This window comes from Cetorhinus maximus, chromosome 13, assembly GCF_964194155.1.
Source record: "Cetorhinus maximus chromosome 13, sCetMax3.hap1.1, whole genome shotgun sequence".
Classification (NCBI taxonomy): Eukaryota; Metazoa; Chordata; class Chondrichthyes; order Lamniformes; family Cetorhinidae; genus Cetorhinus; species Cetorhinus maximus.
The window spans coordinates 47,238,428-47,259,506 of record NC_135891.1 but is presented as its reverse complement, the minus strand read 5'-3'; the positions used below and the strand labels follow the sequence as shown (position 1 = coordinate 47,259,506).

Sequence of the window (21,079 nt, the reverse complement as noted above, 5' to 3'; positions counted from 1 at the left end):
CTATGACTCCAGACCCACAGCAATGTCACTGATTCTCAACTGACCTCTGAACTGGCCTAGCAAGCTATTCAGTTCAAGGGCAATTAGGGATGGGCAACAAATGCTGGCCTTTCCAGTGACGCCCACATCCCATGAAAGAATAAAATTAATCTAATCCCATTTTCCAGCTCTTGGTCCATCACCCTGTAGGCCAAAGCACTTCAAGTGCATACCAAAGGATTATTTTTAAAATGTGATGAGGGTTTTTGCCCCTACCAAAAAAATTCTCCTCTTCTACCAATTACTAAAAATCCATGCTCCCTAGTTACTGACTTCTCTGTTAATGGAAATATGTCCTTCCTTTCCATTCATAGACCCATTGTAATTTTATACACCTCAATTAAATCATCCCTCAGCCTCCCTCTGTCTCAAAGAAAACAAGCCCACCTGATTCAATCTTTCCTCATATCTAACATTCTCTATTTCTGGCAACATCCTGGCAAATCTCCTCAGTATCCTCGCAAGTGTTAAATGTTTAAATTTAAATGTCTACCTTTAAAAAAATAGCACCAGAAGAGGATTGACCTTGCATTGAAATTTGTGTAAATCAGGCCTTGGATCCCTGAAATTACCTTATGTTCCTTGTACATCTGCAGGATGTCCTTGACTACAGGACTTAAAAATCAAGGCTCAAAAGAACAAGCTATGATTGCTTACAAGTGTTTTGAAGAAATTCATGACCGAATTATCGTCTGCAGGTGTATCTGCTTTATTTTCCTTCTCGGGCTCCTTGAAGTTCTCAGGTGATTTTGATGCTGAGTTTTGAGATACTTTGTCACCATATGACGACGTTGTATGATCCCTGCTGCTGTCACCAGTTTCCTGCAATACACAGTTGTCAGTACATATGCATTGTACAGTACATATTCACATATTTACGATATATTAGTGAGCCTCCCGAACTGTAGCTTGCAATGAGTCAGAAGATTTGCTGTGTTATAACGAGGTGGATGTTTATTCCACATAGAGGATAAATCAGAGCCACTGGCTAAGGGTTACTAAATCAAGTTCGTTTTTTTATTAGAATGCAGGATGTTTACTGATACTTTGGGGATTGAATTTCACAAATCTTTTGGTTTTACTGTGAATACAAAAGTTGCCTTGATATATAAATAATTATTTTTATCTTGCATGATTTTTGAAGTTGTAAATATGTAGCAAGATGGTGTACAAAATGCACCCAAGTGGAGGTGGATATCTAATCACTGGTAATACTGGGAAGGAAAAGGGTATTTAGAAAAATGCATTTGGAGGTAATCCTGCATGCCAACAGCAATACAGACAGACTTGGATTTTATGTAGGAAAAATTTGTTTGCGTAGCACTGCTTTGCAACTACATAGATTGGCCAGGGGCAAATTACCTACACAGCCACTGTGGATTTCACCATTGATATCACTGAGGAAACCTGGATGGACTGTTCAGGAAGGGATCCACAGTGCGGCCTGCCCCCAGGAATCTACAAAAAAAAGCACTCTATGCAAACAATTTTGTGTCCCTATAGCTCTGGGGGATGGTCCTAGGCTTCAATGGGTATGTATGGTCTTGGAGCTTGACAGCACTGTACAGGGGCTGCGGGAATCTGGTAGTATTATTTTGGAATTGCTGTGGAGGGAGGAGCTGGGGTTTGGCCAAACATGCAGTTGAGTCATTTTTGGCTCATAGTGATTCCTGGCTTCAGCAGTGAAAGGAGGGTGAGGGCATGGGTCTGATTCCACAGACTGAGGGGAATAGCATGTGTGCGAGCAACGGTTGTGACTTTGCAAGGGGCCTCTGTAAACAATGACTATGCAAGTTTTGTGATTATCTCCTGGACGTTTTCCTGTCTCTTTTACACACATACAAACACAGCGGTGAGAAAATCAAGCTAATTGCTATCAAGAAAACAAAACATCAGTAGCAGTTAAAGCTTTTCAAATTCTGCTTTGTTTTTTATTTGAAGAGACAGAATCGTTAATTAAAGAAAGAGATTGAGGCAGATTTGCGATCTCCCCTCCCTGTTGGACAGGAAATGATAGCATGATGAAACTGGAACGACAGCACTTAGTCAACATCTGTGTCACCATGAACAAAAACAAAAGAAGCTGGAAAAACTCAGCAGGTCTGACAGCATCTGTGGAGAGGGATACAGTTGACATTTCGAGTCCGTATGACCCTTCGTTGGAACTAAGACATATAGAAATGAGATGAATTATAATCTAGTAGAAGGGGGTGGGACAGGAGAGCTCGATAGGGGGCCAGTGATAGGTGGAGGCCAAGAAGAGACTGCCAAAGATGTCATAGACAAAAGGACAAAGGGGTGTTGATGGTGGTGATATTGTCTAAAAGATGTGCTAATGGGGACATTAAGGGAAGCAAGCTAGTGGCAGATGGCCCTAGTGCGAGTGGGGTGGGGGGAAGGGATCGAAATGGGCTAAAAGGTGGAGATGAAACAATAGATCAAAATAAATTTAAAAATAGGAGGGAAGAGAAAAAATTAGTTGTTAAAAAAAACAAAAAAAAATGTTTTTAAATTATAAATTATTGGAAAAAGGGGGATCGGAAAGGGGGTGGGGATGGAGGAGAGAGTTCATGATCTGAAGTTGTTGAACTCAATATTAAATCTGGAAGGCTGTAGAGTGCCTAGTCGGAAGATGAGGTGCTGTTCCTCCAGTTTGCGTTGAGCTTCACTGGAACAATGCATCAGGCCAAGGATGGACATGTGGGCATGAGAGCAGGGTGGCGTGTTGAAGTGCCAAGCGACAGGGAGGTCTGGGTCATGCTTGCGGACAGACCAAAGGCGTTCCGCAAAGCGGTCACCCAGTCTGTGTTTGGTCTCTCCAATGTAGAGGAGACCGCATTGGGAGCAGCGAATGCAGTAGACTAAACTGAAGGAAGTGCAAGTGAAATGCTGCTTCACTTGAAAGGAGTGTTTGGGCCCTTGGGCGGTGAGGAGAGGGTAAGTGAAGGGGCAGGTGTTGCACCTTCTACAGTTGCATGGGAAGGTGCCATGGGAGGGGATTGAGGAGTAGGGGGCGATGGAGGAGTGGACCAGGGTGTCTTGGAGGGAACGATCCCTGCGGAAAGCTGCCAGGGGGGGTGAAGGGAAGATGTGTTTGGTAGTGGCATCATGCTGGAGCTGGCGGAAATGGCGGAGGATGTTCCTTTGAACGTGGAGGCTGGTGGGGTGATAAGTGAGGACAAGGGGGACCCTATCATGGTTCTGGGAGGGAGAGGAAGGTGTGAGGGCGGATGCGTGGGAGATGGGCCGGACACGGTTGAGGGCCCTGTCAACCACCGTGGGTGGAAAACCTCGGTTAAGGAAGAAGGAAGACATGTCAGAAGAACTGTTTTTGAAAGCGGCATCATCAGAACAGATGCGACGGAGGCAAAGGAACTGAGAGAATGGGATGGAGTCCTTACAGGAAGTGGGGTGTGAGGAGCTATAGTTGAGGTAGCTGTGGGAGTCGGTAGGCTTGTAATGAATATTGGTGGACAGTCTATCACCAGAAATTTAGACTGAGAGGTCAAGGAAGGGAAGGGAAGTGTCAGTGATGGACCACGTGAAAATGATGGAGGGGTGGAAATTGGAAGCAAAATTAATAAATTTTTTCCAAATCCAGACGAGAGCATGAAGCAGCACTGAAGTAATCATCGATGTACCGGAGAAAGAGTTGTGGGAGGGGGCCTGAGTAGGACTGGAACAAGTAATGTTCCACATACCCCATAAAGAGACAGGCATAACTGGGGCCTATGCGGGTACTCATAACTCTCCTTACCCCACGTGGATTCCACCCCTCATGTTTCGAACCCACCCAGGATTACAGGTATCTCCAGGACATACAATGCTCCTCGGACTGCTGTTCTCGTCGCATCCCAAGATCCACACTCAGTGCCTTGCACCGCCATATGAACACACTTGACCTCTCCCTCCAGCAGCACAGATGCACCCTATTTCTAAGCTGTACTTGCCCCCAGTTTCATTTTATTCTTCGTCTCATCCGACGCCTCAACAAGAAACTTTGTCTTTTTCTTTTAGATGCAAAGGAACGCAAGCTCCAACAACTCATCGACACCAACGCCCATCTAGGACCCTCCACCCCTGCCCGTCCCTCTGTCCCCATCCCGTCTTCCAATTCCAGCCCCAGCCATGTAGTCACCATACCCCCTGACCTTCCCCTCTCCGATGCTGAACGTTCAGTGCTCAGCAAAGGACTCAGTTTCATACCCTTACGCCCTCACCTCAATGAATTTCGGGCTCAGCATGATGCTGAACTCTTCTTCTGCCGCCTTCGTCTCCATGCTCACTTCTTTGGGCAGGGGTCCTCTACCCGTTCAATGGATCCTTTTATCCGCCTCCAATATTCTCCCTCCATCTGGACCCCTCCCTCTGGAATTTTACCCGCTCTTGATCTTTTCATTGAGAACTGTCGGCGTGACATCAGTCATCTCAATTTCTCTGCTCCTCTCACCCACTCTAACCTGTCTCTTTCTGAACTTGCCACACTCCGTTCTCTCAGGTCCAACCCTGATTTTGTCATCAAACGCGCTGACAAGGGTGGTGCTGTTGTTGTCTGGCGCACTGACCTCTACCTCGCAGAGGCTGAGCATCAACTCGCAGACACATCCTCCTACCTCCCCCTGGACCATGACCCCACCACTGAACATCAAGCCATTGTTTCCAGGACAGTCAATGACCTCATATCCTCTGGAGATCTTCCCTCCACAGCTTCCAACCTCATAGTCTCCCAACCTTGGACTGCCCGCTTCTACCTCCGACCCAAAATCCACAAACAGGACTGTCCCAGCAGACTGATCATGTCTGCCTGTTCCTGCCCCAGGGAACTCATTTCTTGCTATCTTGACTCCATTCTCTCTCCCCTTGTCCAGTCTCTTCCCACCTACATCCACGATTCCTCTCATGCCCTACATCATATCAACAATTTCTAGTTCCCTGGCCCCAACCGCCTCCTCTTCACCATGGACGTCCAATCCCTCTACACCTCCATCCCACACCGGGATGGTCTGAGGGCTCTCCGCTTCTTCCTCGAACAGAGGCCCGAAAAATCCCCATCCACCACCACTCTCCTCCGCCTGGCTGAACTTGTTCTCTCACTGAACAATTTCTCCTTAAACTCGTCTCACTTCCTCCAAAGAAAAGGTGTGGCTATGGGTACCTGCATGGGCCCCAGTTATGCCTGTCTCTTTATGGGGTACGTGGAACATTCCTTGTTCCAGTCCTACTCAGGCCCCCGCCCACAACTCTTTCTCCGGTACATCGATGACTGCTTCGGTGCTGCTTCATGCTCTTGTCTGGATTTGGAAAAAATTTATTAATTTTGCTTCCAATTTCCACCCCTCCATCATTTTCACGTGGTCCATCCCTGACACTTCCCTTCCCTTCCTTGACCTCTCAGTCTAAATTTCTGGTGATAGACTTGTCCACCAATATTCATTACAAGCCTACCGACTCCCAAAGCTACCTCAACTACAGTTCCTCACACCCTGCTTCCTGTAAGGACTCCATCCCATTCTCTCAGTTCCTTTGCCTCCGTCACATCTGTCCTGATGATGCCACTTTCAAAAACAGTGTCTTCCTTCTTCCTTAACCAAGGTTTTCCACCCACAGTGGTTGACAGGGCCCTCAACCGTGTCCGGCCCATCTCCCACGCATCCGCCCTCACACCTTTCTCTCCCTCCAAGAATCATGATAGGGTCCCCCTTGTCCTCACTTATCACCCCACCAGCCTCCGCATTCAAAGGATCATCCTCCGCCATTTCCGCCAACTCCAGCATGATGCCACTACCAAACACATCTTCCCTTCACCACTCCCCCCGCCCCCCCCCCCCCCCCCGCAGCTTTCCACAGGGATCGTTCCCTCCAGTACACCCTGGTCCACTCCTCCATCAACCCCCTCCCATGGCACCTTCCCATGCATCTGCAGAAGGTGCAACACCTGCCCCTTTACTTCCCCCCTCCTCACCGTCCAAGGGCCCAAACACTCCTTTCAAGTGAAGCAGCACTTCACTTGCACTTCCCTCAATTTAGTCTACTGCATTCGCTGCTCCCAATGCGGTCTCCTCTACATTGGAGAGACCAAACGCAGACTGGGTGGCCGCTTTGCGGAACACCTTTGGTCTGTCCGCAAGCATGACCCAGACCTCCCTGTCGCTTGTCATTTCAACACGCCACCCTGCTCTCATGCCCACATGTCCGTCCTTGGCCTACTGCAATGTTCCAGTGAAGCTCAACGCAAACTGGAGGAACAGCACCCCATCTTCCGACTAGGCACTTTACAGCCTTCAGGACTTAATATTGAGTTCAACAATTTCAGATCGTGAACTCTCTCCTCCATCCCCACCCCCTTTCCGATCCCCCTTTTTCCAATAATTTATAATTTAAAAACATTTTTTTTTGTTTTTTTTTTACAACTAATTTTTTCTCTTCCCTCCTATTTTTAAATTTATTTTGATCTATTGTTTCATCTCCACCTTTTAGCCCATTTTGATCCCTTCCCTCCACCCCACCCGCATTAGGGCCATCTGCCACTAGCTTGCTTCCCTTAATGTCCCCATTAGCACATCTTTTAGATAATATCACCACCGTCAACACCCCTTTGTCCTTTTGTCTATGACATTTTGGCAGTCTCTTCTTGGCCTCCACCTATCACTGGCCCCCTATCGAGCTCTCCTGTCCCACCCCCTTCTACTAACTTATATTTCATCTCATTTCTATATGTCTTAGTTCCGACGAAGGGTCATATGGACTCGAAACGTCAACTGTTTCCCTCTCCGCAGATGCTGTCAGACCTGCTGAGTTTTTCCAGGTATTTTTGTTTTTGTTCTAGATTTCCAGCATCCGCAGTATTTTGCTTTTATCTGTGTCACCATGAGTTTGGTGAGTGCCTTGAAATGGGCTGACCAGCGTCACTCCAGGAATAGACAGGAGCCTCGTTAGCCCGTGAAAATTGGGGGCATAAGAAATACCAATAGATGAAGTGTGTGCTATGCATCGCCTGAGCATTGGTAACTTCTTGTTCAGCTGGCCTAACCTTAACAGAACTGCTACAGGCCACTCAAAAGTGAGTCCGAGATTTGAAATCTTTTTGTGGTGTCAGGAGGAGCATTGGTGGTCCTAAAAAAATCCATTCATTACAGCGCATGACTGCCCCTCAATCGCCTTTCCCCACTTAACCTACCTAGGCCAGCTGGTATTTACAGAGTAATCCATAAGACCATAAGACATAGGAACAGAAGTAGGCCATTTGGCCCATTGAGTCTGCTCTGCCATTCAATGAGATCACGGCTGATCTGATAATCCTCAACTCCCCCTCCTTCCCTAATTGGAAAGTGGCTTTGGATGTGTGAGCTTATGAAACTCAAATAAGGCTAAACTATAAAAACGGCTGGGGCTTCTAACTGCATTGCCAACATCACTGATAGAAACAGTCACTTCAAATCGCTGAATACACTTCATTGTCTGCGGCCCCAGTTTTGACAAAAACCAAGCTGAGGGGGTGCAGTTAAAATGAGGGGAAGAATGTACTCTCTCCAGTCATAGTAACTTCCCATCCAGTTTAAACAGCAACCTATTCTTTTGGGGGGAGCAGAACAATGGACCCTAGTTGGGCCCATTTGTAAATTGAGGTAAGGATTATGTTATCGGGGCCTGATCTACTTTTATAGCTGAGGGCTTGAGCAGGGGAACAGTAATGGATTCGCCATTAGATCAAACCTGTTTGGTATGGATGGGACAGAATTGGTCCAGGAGATATGTTTCAAATTTTTTTTAGGTTTCCTCTGGATTGGAGGAGGCAGGGCCTCCCTTTCCCTGGATTCCCTTTCCACCCCTTCACCCATGGTTATTGCATTGGGGGCATTAGAGTGAAGCCCAATGTAACCTCATCTAACATCCACTGATGTGCATGATTCAACAGCACTCCAATTGTTGCCTCGGTTAAAATTAATTAATGTAGCAGAAGCAGCAGATTGAACCTGAGATTCTTTAGGTATTCGAATATCTGCACTACATCAGGCTGTATAGTTATCTATTTGACAACTGGAAAGGTAACTTCAATCCACTTAATACAAACATTTATATATTTTGAGATTATGTGAAAGGCTAAACTATAATTTATGATCTTGCAACTGGACTTTACATGTCAGAACTGAGCAGATGACACTTAATAAATTATTAACAAGAAACTTGTCAGAACTCATTTAAAGTCAGGTGAATGCAAATAATATGCAAAATGTTTCTGACTAACAGGAACAATGTTTGTCCCTTTGCTCCATGCAAATGATAAAAGTTCTCAAACTATGACTGATTCAGTGAGATCCAATGAGAGACACATGGGGGGCGATTTTCAACTGTTGGCCGCATGCTTCTAAAAAGAGCAGTTGGCAGCTGAACATCAAAGTGAAAGGGCACATGGGCCTGTTAATGCAGGAACATAAGCACCTTAAACATGCAAACCAAAGTCACAGAATCACACAGTGCAGAAGAGGCCCTTCGGCTCATCGAGTCTGCACCGACATGTGAGAAACACCTGATCTACCTACCTAATCCCATTTACCAGCACTTGGCCCATAGCCATGAATGTTATGACGTGCCAAGTGCTCATCAAGGTACTTTATAAAGGATGTGAGGAAACCCACCTCCACCACCCTCCCAGGCAGTGCATTCCAGACCATCACCACCCTCTGGGTAAAAAAGTTTTTCCTCACATCCCCCCTAAACCTTCTGCCCCTCACCTTGAACTTATGTCCCCTTGTGACTGACCCTTCAACTAAGGGGAACAGCTGTTCCCTATCCACCCTGTCCATGCCCCTCATAATCTTGTACACCTCAATCAGGTTGCCCCTCAGTCTTCTCTGCTCCAACGAAAACATCCCAAGTCTATCCAACCTTTCTTCATAACTTAAATGTTTCATCCCAGGCAACATCCTGGTGAATCTCCTCTGCACCCCCTCCAGTGCATCACATCCTTCCTATAATGTAGCGACCAGAACTGCACACAGTACTCCAGCTGTGGCCTCACCAAGGTTCTATACAACTCCAACATGACCTCCCTACTTTTGTATTCTATGCCTTGATTGATAAAGGCAAGTGTCCCATATGCCTTTTTCACCACCCCACTAACATACCCCTCCGCCTTCAGGGTTCTATGGACACACATGCCAAGGTCCCTTTGTTCCTCAGAACTTCCTCGTGTCATGCCGTTCATTGAATACTTCCTTGTCAAATTACTCATTCCAAAGTGTATCACCTCACATTTTTCAGGGTTAAATTCCATCTGCCACTTATCTGCCCATTTGACCATCCCATCTATATCTTCCTGTAGTCCAAGACACTCAACCTCACTGCTAACCACCCGGCCAATCTTTGTATCATCCGCAAACTTACTAATCCTAGCCCCCACATAGTCATCTATGTTGTTTATATAAATGACAAATAATAAGGGACCCAGCACAGATCCCTGCAGTTTGCCACTGGATACTGGCTTCCAGTCACTAAAGCAGCCTACTGTCATTACCCTCTGTCTCTTACAACTAAGCCAATTTTGAATCCATCTTATCAAATTACCCTGTATGTGCATTTGCCTTCTTTATAAGTCTCCCATGTGGGACCTTGTCAAAGACTTTGTTGAAATCTATATAAACTACAACAACTGCACTACCCTCATCTACACACTTGGTCACCTCTTAAAAAAATTCAATCAAATTTGTTAGGCATGACCTCCCTCTGACAAAGCCATGCTGACTATCCCTGATCAAACCTTGCCTCTCTAAGTGGAGGTAGATTCTCTCCTTCAGAATTTTCTCCAATAGTTTCCCTACCACTGACATGAGACTCACTGGTCTGTAGTTCCCTGGCTCATCTCTACAACCCTTCTACGTCCTAAGATGGTCACAAGGCTCCATTTACAATTTTCTTGTACAAATATGTGAGGCATGTGTTCAGCATACTCTGTCCCTTTGAAGCAGGTGGTAAGTAGCCTAACCAGCATTCCTTGAAAACTCAACTGATCAAGAGAAAGCCCAGAATTTCTGGAGGGAGAATTGTTGTGCAGCCAGGGAAGCAAGAATGTTCCATCTGGTTCCACAAATATACTGGGGCCCACTGCCATCTTAAGCATGCTTAATGCTCTCAGATTGGATCTTCCCAAGCCAGGCCCAAGCTGCCAATGACTCAGCGTGGAACCTGGTCGATTGCCTACCCTCCCACAACTGTCAAACTGGGCAGTGGGGCACCTTTAACTTGCCAGCGGCATTCAATTGATGCAAAAAAGAGAATGAAAATGGTTTGGGATTCCTGGCAGCAGCTTTGGACAGACAGCAGATTTATTCCATCAACTTTGATTCCCATTGAACTGAAGTTCAAAAGATCCCATGGATATAAAATTTGACTCTGTAGCACCACTGGTGCAGGTGTGACAGAGGCCCAAAACTTTAAAGATGCCAGCTGGAATGCTCCCTGCCACCTCTACGTGGTTAGCATCATACAGTCAGGACATACATGTTTCCAAATTCAAGGTAGTCTGCAGCTCCATCCACAACATTAGGGCACATCTCTTCCCAACATACATTCGGAAGCTACCCTGGAGCTACAAAGAGGAAGATTAGGAAGGGAGGCGATATCTAGGGCCCCTTTGCTCTGGGCAAGCTGTCCATGAGCAGATACTCAGGCTCAGTTGCTCTACAATTTGCCACCTTTGAATCTATTTCCTGCATACCATCACAGTGTCCTCTGGCCAAAATTATTAAATAACATCTACCCACAAAAAATGGATGGCATGCCCTCCGGTCCCCAAGAATCAACAACACTGGTGTGGAGCCGATGTGCTCCACACTGACCTGCCCTGCAGCCATAGAGTACTGAAGGACGGAATAACGATGGCCGAGTGGGACTTCTGTCCATCACTGCGGAGGAAGTCCTGCCTTCTGGAGCTGCCGGCCAATCCAGGAAGGCATCAGTAGCTGCTGCCAGGAATGCAGGAGAAGGAGATGACTATCAAGGCCCATGGATCCCCAGAGCAGTTAAGTCTGGAGCCTTTGGCCAAGAGGGTTTGCGTAGGTTAGGGAGAGGAGTGGTGGCGGGGAGGGGGGTGGAGATGGAGGGGCAGTTTTAAGGGAGGTAGCGGGTAGGAAGTTTGACCTAAGGGGGGGCTGACCTGCGATCAGCAAAGGGCAGCCCCCGAAGAGCGGCCCTCATCCCCCGCTTCGTTTCCATGCATTGGGCGCAATGGTCCGTGTCCGCTTGTGCGGGTGTGCTCAGCGGCATGAGCGCAAGGTATGGCGAGAAAGCCAAAAATCGGCTTCACAGAGTCATGAAAGCAGTTTGTGATCGTCTGCTCACCCCATCGATGGTGGGCTGCATTTCCCACCTTTGGACGTCGGGAACCTCATTGTAATTCATCTGCATATCACTGTCAGGCCAGCCCACCAGACTCATTCCCCTGCCTGCTGGATCATCTATTCACGTCAGCGTGATTGCATGCCGGTGCAGGACACATCTTGACAAGTGTGACGTGCAGAAGTCAGGACTTACCGCCAGGGCCTTGCCCACATTGCGGACATCTGAGGAGCAGAAGATGCTGGAGCCCGACAGAAACACTGGAGGAATATCCATGGCATGCTGGGTGGATTCTCATGTCTCTGCTGCAAAGCATCCCACGGAAGTTGGAAAGCCACCATTGAGGGTCTACTCATGGGTTCAGAGGAAGGTCCGGCTGTGTTTGGGAGAGGAAGATGTATTGGGGGATGGGAGAGGAGGTCCAGGATCATCTGGGAGAGGAAGAGATGTCAGGATGGGGTGAGGTTGGGAGAGGGGGAATGAAGGTGTCAGGAATGGGTGAGGTTTAGTGGGGGGAATGGGGGTGTCAGGGTGGGGTGAGGTTGGGAGGGGCCAGTTAGCCTAGTATCTGTCATAGGGAAAATGTTAGAAACGACTATTAAAGATGTTATAGCAGGACACTTAGAAAAATTCATGGCAATCAGGCAGAGTCAGCATAGTTTTGTAAAGGGGAAATCATGCTTGACTAATTTTTAAAAAGAATTCATTCATGGGATATGGACTTCGCTGGCTGGGCCAGCATTTCTTGCCCATCCCTAGTTGCCCTTGAGAAGGTGGTGGTGAGCTGCCTTCTTGAACCGCTGCAGTCCATGTGGTGTAGGGACACCCACAGTGCTGTTAGGAAGGGAGTTCCAGGGTTTTGACCCAGCGACAGTGAAGGAACAGTGATATATTTCCAAGTCAGGATGGTGAGTGACTTGGAGGGGAACTTCCAGGTGATGGTGTTCCCATGTATCTGCTGCTCTTGTCCTTCTAGATGGTAGTGGTCGTGGGTTTGGAAGGTGCTGTTGAAGGAGCCTTGGTGAATTCCTGCAGCGCATCTTGTAGATGGTACACACTGCTACTACTGTGCGTCGGTGGTGGAGGGAGTGAATGTTTGCGGATGTGGTGCCATTTAAGTGGGCTGCTTTGTCCTGTTCGGTGTCAAGCTTCCTGAGTGTTGTGGGAGCTGCACTCATCCAGGCAAGCGGAGAGTATTCCATCACAGCCCTGACTTGTGCCTTGTAGATGGTGGACAGGCTTTGGGGAGTCAGGAGGCGGGTTACTCGTCACAGGATTCCTAGCCTCTGACCTGCTCTCGTAGCCACAGAATTTATATGGCTAGTCCAGTTCAGTCTCTGGTCAATGGTAATCCCCAGAATGTTGATAGTGGGGGATTCAGTGATGGTAACGCCATTGAACATCGAGGGGTGATGGTTGGATTCTCTCTTGTTGGAGATGGTCATTGCCTCAACTTGTGTGGCACAAATGTTACTTGTCACTTGTCAGCCCAAGCCTGGATATTGTCCAGGTCTTGCTGCATTTGGATATGGACTGTTTCAGTATCTGAGGAGTCACGAATGGCACTGAACATCATGCAAATTGTGCAATCATCAGTGAGCATCCCCACATATGACCTTATGATGGAAGGAAGATCATTGATGAAGCAGCTGAAGATGGTTGGGTGGAGGACACTATCCTGAGGTGGTGATGTCCTGGATCTGAGATGACTGACCTCCAACAACCACAGCCATCTTCCTTTGTGCTAGCTATGACTCTAACCAGTGGAGAGTTTCCCCCTGATTCCTATTGACCCCAGTTTCGGTAGGGCTCCTTGATGCCACGCTCTGCCAAATGTGGCCTTAATGTCAAGGGCAGGCTCGAGGGACCAAGCACCCTACTGCTGCTCCTAATTCGTGTGTTCGTACGTATGAAGGTGTCAGGATAGCGTGAGGTAAGGAGGGGGGAATGAAGGTGTCAGGATGGGGTGAGGTTGGGAGGGGGAAATGAAGTTGTCGGGGGGTGAGTTGGGAATGGGGAGGGAGTACAGGGAGGAGGGAGTGACAGGGAAGAGGATGGCAACTGGGGAGGTAGGTGTAAGGGGGGGGTGAAAGGTGTAAGAGAAGGAGTTTGAAGGGAGGAAGGAGTGCGGATAGGGGAGAGTCCGGTGGGGATGAAGGAGTGTGGAGAAGGGGGAGCCCGGTGAGGAGGAAGGAGTGCAGATAGGGGGGGAGTCTGGTGGGGAGGAAGGAGTGTGGAGTGGGGGGAGTTTGGCAGGGAGGATGGGGTGTGGAAACATGGGGAAGTAAGGCTGAAGGAAGGAGTCGGGAAGGGGGAAGGACTAAGGGTGGAGGAAGATGTAAGGGGAAAAGATGGGGGAGCGCCCGAAAAACTGAATCAAGACCATGCTGTCTAAATCGAAAATGAAACGATAGTCGTGATGGGAGAGATCAGGTGCTGCATGGGAGTGTGATCATTGGGTGGGCGGAGATGCAGGTCAGCTCAGACGGACAGCTGAAAGCGAACCCCAGCAGGCAGCATTGAAAACACTCAGGATATTGAGATGAGTGTGATATGTGAAGGATCCACATGTGTGGGAGAGTACTTGCACGAAGCTCCGAAAGGCCCTGCCACAAAAACACTTCTCCCTCCAGCATCACTCATTGGCCAGCTGTTCCCTCTGGGATGACAGAGGGTGAGGTTTAGGCAGTCACAGGCAAAGGGGACTCGGAGGGAGAGGACAGCCTTCGAGATTCCTGAGTGAATGATCCAGGGGTGTCCAGGTGCCGCTCCACTTCCCTTCAGGTACCCGGGGGCCCCGGCCTGACTCCTTGAGGGGAAGGAGCACCTGGAGGGACGTGGAGCTGCCCTGTTTCCCTCCTGCGTTGCCACTGCAGGAACTCACCCATGACTCCCACAATGGAGCGCAGGTTTGCACACATTTCCGTGTTCTGCTGGACCAAGGTCTCTATGGCATCCGCCATCCTTCCCATGTAGACCTCCATCCTTCCCATGTAGACCTCCATATGCGCACATGTGGGCACCACTTCATCAGAGAGCTGATGAACGCACACCTCTGATTCTGTGACACTCTGTTGAGGATTTACAACAGCTGTGTGTGATGTTCCACCGTCTTTTGCTGACTCTCCAGGATGTTGGAAGAATGAGAGGCTCCTCACCTGACTTGGACCTCACAGGTGCCTCTTCCGCAGCAGTCCTCCGAGTGCAGGGGAGCTTGGCCAAACCTGCCTCCTCCTGCTGCAGACATGTGTCCGTGCAGTGACCACCAGATTGTGAACCCAGGCCTGCTCTAGACCTAGGTGCCACCGAGGTGTATCTCTCTGTGCTGGTGTAGGGCGTGTGTAAGCGCTGTGATGGGTCTTCCAGGCTGCTTATTTCCAGCTCTTCAATGGAGGCGGTGTCCTCTTGGCTGGAGATGAGGGACTGGCTGGCTGAGGGTGTCAGTCACTTGGCAGAGCTCCCTATGAACCGAAGCAGAGATAATTAGTACATGGCAGCAGAATCAAAAGCAGGAAAGAGAGCACTGACATTTGTGATGAGAGAGGGATGATCTGGTGCAGGGAGCATCCAAGAGGGTGGCCGCTGCTGACTTCATGATCCATGCAGGCACAGTTCACGTCCTCTCCAGTCAGTGCAATGGGGGAATGAGGGACCTAATGTGGGTCACTTCACCCCTGGTCTGGGACCTCTCCCTGCTGATGTGAGCAGGTTTCTCCTGCATGGAAACGCAGGTGGAGAGAGTGTGAGCAGGATACATGGCACTGCATGGAATGTTTGTGTGGTGAGCGGAGCCATGGACGGGATGAGGATGAGGATGAGGGTATGAGCCTGATGGAGATGTGAGGGTGTGTGTGAGTTAGTGGTGTTGTCCCTTGAGGTATGAGATCCCTGTGGATGTGCGATGGGTTTGTGAGTCTGTGAGTTGAGAGAGATGAGAAGAGGGACTTACCCTGGCAGAATGGATGAGACCATTCATCCTTTGGCGGCACTGGGTGGCTGTCCTCTTTTGCAGGGCATTGGCGCTGACCACCATTGCCACTGCATCCCATGCTGGATTGGTGATGCAGCTACCCATCCTGTGGCCAGAGCGGGGGTAGAGGACATCACGGCAGACCTCCACAGCATTGAAAAGGTGCTCGAAGGATGCATCACTGAAGCATGGGGCTGCAGTCTTCTTCCCTTTCAGGGCCACCCCCTGTGACAGTCCTGGGCTGGAAGCACTGAGAGGTGTGCAAGTGGCTGCACTTTAAGATGTGGCACCCAGAGTGCTGAAGCGGCAAGGTGATGATGTTGTGGGCGAATGATAGCCCGCCCACCATGGAAATGGCGTGTTTCCCGGGAATGCATAGTTAATGCAGTGGGATTGGGACGATACGGCATGAGAAGCCACCATTGCAGCCAGCGGGTAAAACATCATTTTCCCTGCTTGCCACTGCACTTAGTGCAAATCTGGGACGATTCTGCCCTTTAAGCATTTGAGTGCTAAAAATCAGGCTTCCCACTCTCACCTGGCAGACCATGCCAAATGTTTTCTGGCATGGGCAGCATGTTATCTGGGTCAATGTGCTTGATAATAAGCCTAATTTACCCTTGATTATTCATTTAAATATGGAAGGTAGGCTGCTGATTTTGACACTTGCCCGCTCCCTGTATTATGGGGGTAAGCTCGGGGTTGGCAGGAGGGTCGTGGGATGGACGCCCACCCTATTTGACGTGCCCCGCTGCGGGAAACACACCCACCGGGGGCACATAAAATTCAGCTCATTGTGTTTTAAATTTGCTGCAGAAATCACCTGACCCACAAATTGGCCAGGTTTCTAGCAGCCTCTGAAAGTGGATTACTAGGGTACATGTCTGGGCAGTCTGCTTGATGGACTTCACCCCTGCCATTGTCGAAACTCTCTGCAAAACATAACAACAATAGGCTTGCAGACTTCATGACTCCAGAAACTGTCAGGAACAAAGGAGGACTAACAAAACTCAATATGTACGAAGGGTGCTACCTGCTTCAATGACATCTTGATAGCTTTGTCAATGGGAGGTCGAAGCTCATTTGTTAATATTGATTGTCCTCTATTATGTGCCAATAGCAGCTGTTGCATGGTCGAAACCCCACGTCTGAAAAGCTATGATTATACGCTTATCTGTTTGTTACAGCAGAAGAGTCTGCAGAAGGAAGTAACATCCAGAAGGCAACAGAATGTGACCTCATCTCTCTCACTCTTCTATTATCAAATTTGGGACCTTATCCCTATGCCATAATATCTACTTTGGAAAAATACGGATTACAGTTTAAAAGAGACTGTCTCCAGGAAAACAACCATCTTACATCAGCCGTAACACCCCGGAATTTCAAAACCACCAAAGGAACCTTGGAACGTATATTTCTTCTTTTCTTATGGACTTCAACTCTTATCAATTCCACCTCCACCAACCTGTAACTTGTTCTGTTCTGCATGCTTGTGTGTGTGTGTGTGAGAGAGAGAGAGAGAGAGAGACGCAGGACTCGTTGTGTGTTTTTACCTTTTAAATAAGTCTTATATTGTTAACCCAAGTAAGTTTTTAACAATTAAACTAACTCCTTCCTTGTTAACTCAAGAGATCAGGCTGGCTTGTTTCCTCATATTGCTTTACATACAGTTAAGTACAAACTGAATTGAAAAAATAGCAATTTAAAAAAAAATTCAAACCCTTAAAGCCAAAGAGAAATTTATTCAACCCTCCAGATTTGGTTGCAACATATGTTAAAAAAAACATTTTTATTTTATTTTTAGATAACTTGTAAAACTTCAGGTCTTTAGTATCTGCAGTTCAGGAAGACTAACTTTAAGTTAAGTTGAAATATCTGTTTATACCATAACTGCATTAAATCAGTCAGTGGGTGGGTTATCTGTTCACACATTTTTGAAGTGTTCTTGGGTTTGTTGTTGGGAGGTACGGGGAAGTGAAATGAGTCAATATATCTCTAGTTTGCCTTGAAGGGAGAGATTGCCTCTGAAATTCTTTGCTCTGCAGCAGTTAACAAGTCTCATGGTAATAGGGAACACACCGGGCTGCCTATCAGATTTTTAAAAAATCCTCACCAACTTTCTCTCATTTCTTCCTCTCCTGAAGTTGTTGGATATGGTGACCACTATCATAATAAAGCCGTTAATAGGTTTAATTGCTTGAGAATCAGAGTTCCTACCTCTGAGCCAGAAGCTCCAGACTCGAGTCCCACCCCAGGACTTGACGGCCAAGGAAGGTGAGTTTATAACATAGCCAAACAGGTTGAATGTCAACCTGCAAATCCTTTCAACACATGCCAAGGCAGGCAGTAAGAGCGGGAAGGATTCTTGGTCAGTCACATGATGTAAAGTATGCTGGAACCTCTACTATCACCATCCATTGCTCCAGACTACAACATGCATGTAAAAGTGTGTTTTGCTACAGCAACTTAGTTCCCTGAGTGATCAGTAACACAACACCACCATACTAGATTATGAGAATCATCAGTAAATTGCATTAGGTTTGGGTCCAATTGCAGTGTCCTACCATTTATGTGTTTCATTTGGATCCATGTGTTGGTGGTACACACTTGTCAATTCAGGAATTGTAAACTATGCTATTATTAGATCCCTTAAAAATATCTTAAGAGGCATGTTGAGCTTTCTGCACTGCATGCCTTTATAGGACTCCCAACAGGGATTGCTGGATAACAACTGAAATTCGGAACACTACTAGATTATTTGTATTTTTTCTGCTAAACCAGAGGCACAGAGGCTAACTGTAGCTCCTCCACCTTAGTTGATAATGACTAACTCAGTACACAACAGTGAGAGAATCTAAGATGTTTGTCAGGCTTAGCTGGAACATATCAAACACGATTAGGATTCCCTCTTTTCTGCTAAAACAGACTACATTCCAGAAATATCCGAGAGAGCAAAGATAATCGCTGGCTTTGTTCTCTACTACCTTCTTAAACTCCTCTTCCCTGTATGCTCCAGTCTTAATTTTAACAAAACATGAAAAGCTCCTGGAGACCTTTGTCACTAAGAGTGAGAACAAGTGTTAAACTTGCTTTGCTGCTTCACACCCCACTTCTCCTCACGCACCAGGCCGAACATTTCTCAGACTCTCCCCACCCTATCCCTGAGCGCACATGTTTCTCTAGTATTTGTCCTATCTCCAAATCATGCTCTCTGCATGACACCGGCCACCTGCTCCCTTGATCTCATTCCAGTAAACTGCTGACCAAATGGTTCCTTCCACTCAGGGACTGTCCTCCTTGCTTTCAAAACTACGTTATCACATCTACCTCAAAAAGCTCCCTCTACCCTTGCAAACTATCATTCCCATCTCCAATAAATTATGCTTCACTCTTGTCACCTCCCATATTCATGCCCATATTTCCTGCACCTATGAATTTAAATCCGTCCGATCAAATTTCCCTATCTGGCACAGCACCAAAATAGTTTTAACCAAATTCAGAAATAAAATTGTCTGTGATTTTGACTGTGCTGCAGTCCCCTCCTTATCTTCAGCTTCTCTGTAACTTTTGATATCGTTGGCCACACCATCCTCCTCCACTGCCTTTCCTCTGTTGTCCCGCTCATTGGGATATCCCTTATTTCACTTTCCAATATCCAAGTCATCTCTGGTGTTTCCTAAGGATATTTCCTTGCCAGATCTTCTACATCATCTATCCCTTGGCGACATCATCCACAGTCTTCCATATGTATGATAATGAATCCCCAGCTTTATATCTCCACCACCTCACCAATCTCTCAATCCCTCCACCACCCGTCTTGTCCAACAGCTGATGCAATATCCACTTTGAATGAGCCACAATTTCTTCCAATTTATGGGAAGACTGAAGCCATGGTCTTTGACCTCCACCATAAACCCTGCCCTTATCACTAATTCCACCTCTTTCAGTCACTGACTAAGGCTGAGCCAGACAGTTTGCCATCTTGATATCTTATTTGAGCTAAGTTTCTGATCCCTGTATCCTTTACATCACAAAGACTGCATTTTTCCATCTGTGTAACATCAGCTATCACTGCCTTATCTCAGCCCCATTCCTTCTGAAACTCTCACCAATTTTTACCACCTCCAGATTCAACTAATCCAATACTTTCCTGGCTGGCCTCCACCCTTCATAAATTTAAGCTTATCTAAAACTCTGCTACCTGTACCCACCCTGCACCATGTGTTGCTCACCTACTATTATTTTCCGAGCTGAGCTCCATAAGTTTTCAGTGCATCAATGCATTCAATATATAATTCTTGTCCTCATATTCAAACTGCTTCATGGTCTTACCCCTCCCTATCTTTATAACCTTCCATAATCCTACAGAATTCTCTGCTCTACTCTCCTCCCCTCCCAGCCCCTGGCCTCTACCCCTAACCTTTGTTCCTCTGATTCTCACCCCTTCTGCATGTCCCCCCACTTCGTCTCAACACTGGTGGCTGTGCTTTCATCTTGATAAGCCCCATTCTCTGGAATTCTTTTCCTAAACCCCTCCATCTCCTTTTCCTCTTTAAAGCATCTCCTTTGGAGCAAATGTCATGCCTCTAATCTAACCCTTTGATTTAACATCCACGTTAATTACCGTGCTGTGAAGTCCCTTGGGATTATTTTCTACATCAAAGGTGCTATACAAATGCAAACTGTTGCTGTTCTACTACATATGCAGTGCTGTTGAAAAGAACGGGGAAAGAAGAAGTGCTGAACTTTATTGTTGTTTCAAGCATTGACTGGGTCAGGAATGTTTACTCCATATTAAGCATGAGTTGACCAGCAGAAGATAAGATGGCTAGGAATAGAATGGGAAATGCAGTGAAAGAAAGAAATATAAATGGGATTTGGAGAAGTTAATACGTTTATGGCAACACTAAAACTTCACATTTCTTCCAAGGTTTACAGCACAATCTCAGCAAGAAGGGGATTATTTACTTTAACCAGAATTGAACTCTGCCACCACGCCTTCAGTTTTGCTCCAGGCTAACAAAGCAGTAGATTTTTATTACTTTAGTATATATCTTTGATATGTATATTCTGTGAATTTAAACTGCAAATTAATAGTAAGCATATTAATTAGACAGGCAATTTAATTCAATATCCACCAAAATATGAAATGCCTCAGCCAGCTCTGTGAGTGGGGTCCGTTGTGAGCCAAACACAATGTCGTCTACAGGGACTTGAAAGAAAAATAATAAATGTTGATAACATTTAACATATATAAACCTTGGAAAAACATGCATTCATGCTGGGACGTTCAAAAGTATGCACAAAAGTAAATTCAAACGTTTTGCCATAAGGGTTTTTGTGTAGACAGCACACTTTGGTACCCTCCTGTTGTACCATATATAAACAATCTTATTTTGTGCTTGGTTATAAAGAAGCAACGTTTAAATTTCAATGATCTTAGTGTTCACACATCATGAGGAATTTGAAACAGAATACTTTCAGTTCTGCTGCAAGAAGAAAAACAAATTACGAAGGAGAAAGTTGAAAAATACTATTATTGTTTTATGGCCTTTGGAAAATAAACTGTAAATTGATGCAGTGTTGAACTTTGAGTGAACAGCAATGTCGTATTAAAATGAATCATTTATTGTTACTGAAATACTAGCTTCTAGCACAGGATAATGAGGTGCTTGTGTCGGAACTAGCAGATGTTTTGAAAAGAACTTGCAGTATAATGGAGAATGCCAGTGCTAG

General features: G+C 46.7%; 1 protein-coding gene across 3 annotated transcripts in view; it reads right to left on the bottom strand.

The window, feature by feature from the left end:
• The window catches only part of bcas1 (brain enriched myelin associated protein 1), a 169,306-nt gene that overhangs the window by 44,034 nt on the left and 104,193 nt on the right, over positions 1–21,079 (bottom strand). For all 3 annotated transcript variants that reach the window (XM_078555364.1, XM_078555362.1, XM_078555361.1), the window contains exon 5: positions 697–861. In XM_078555364.1, the coding sequence (XP_078411490.1) occupies positions 697–861 (165 nt within the window). The remainder of the gene's footprint in view (positions 1–696; positions 862–21,079) is intronic.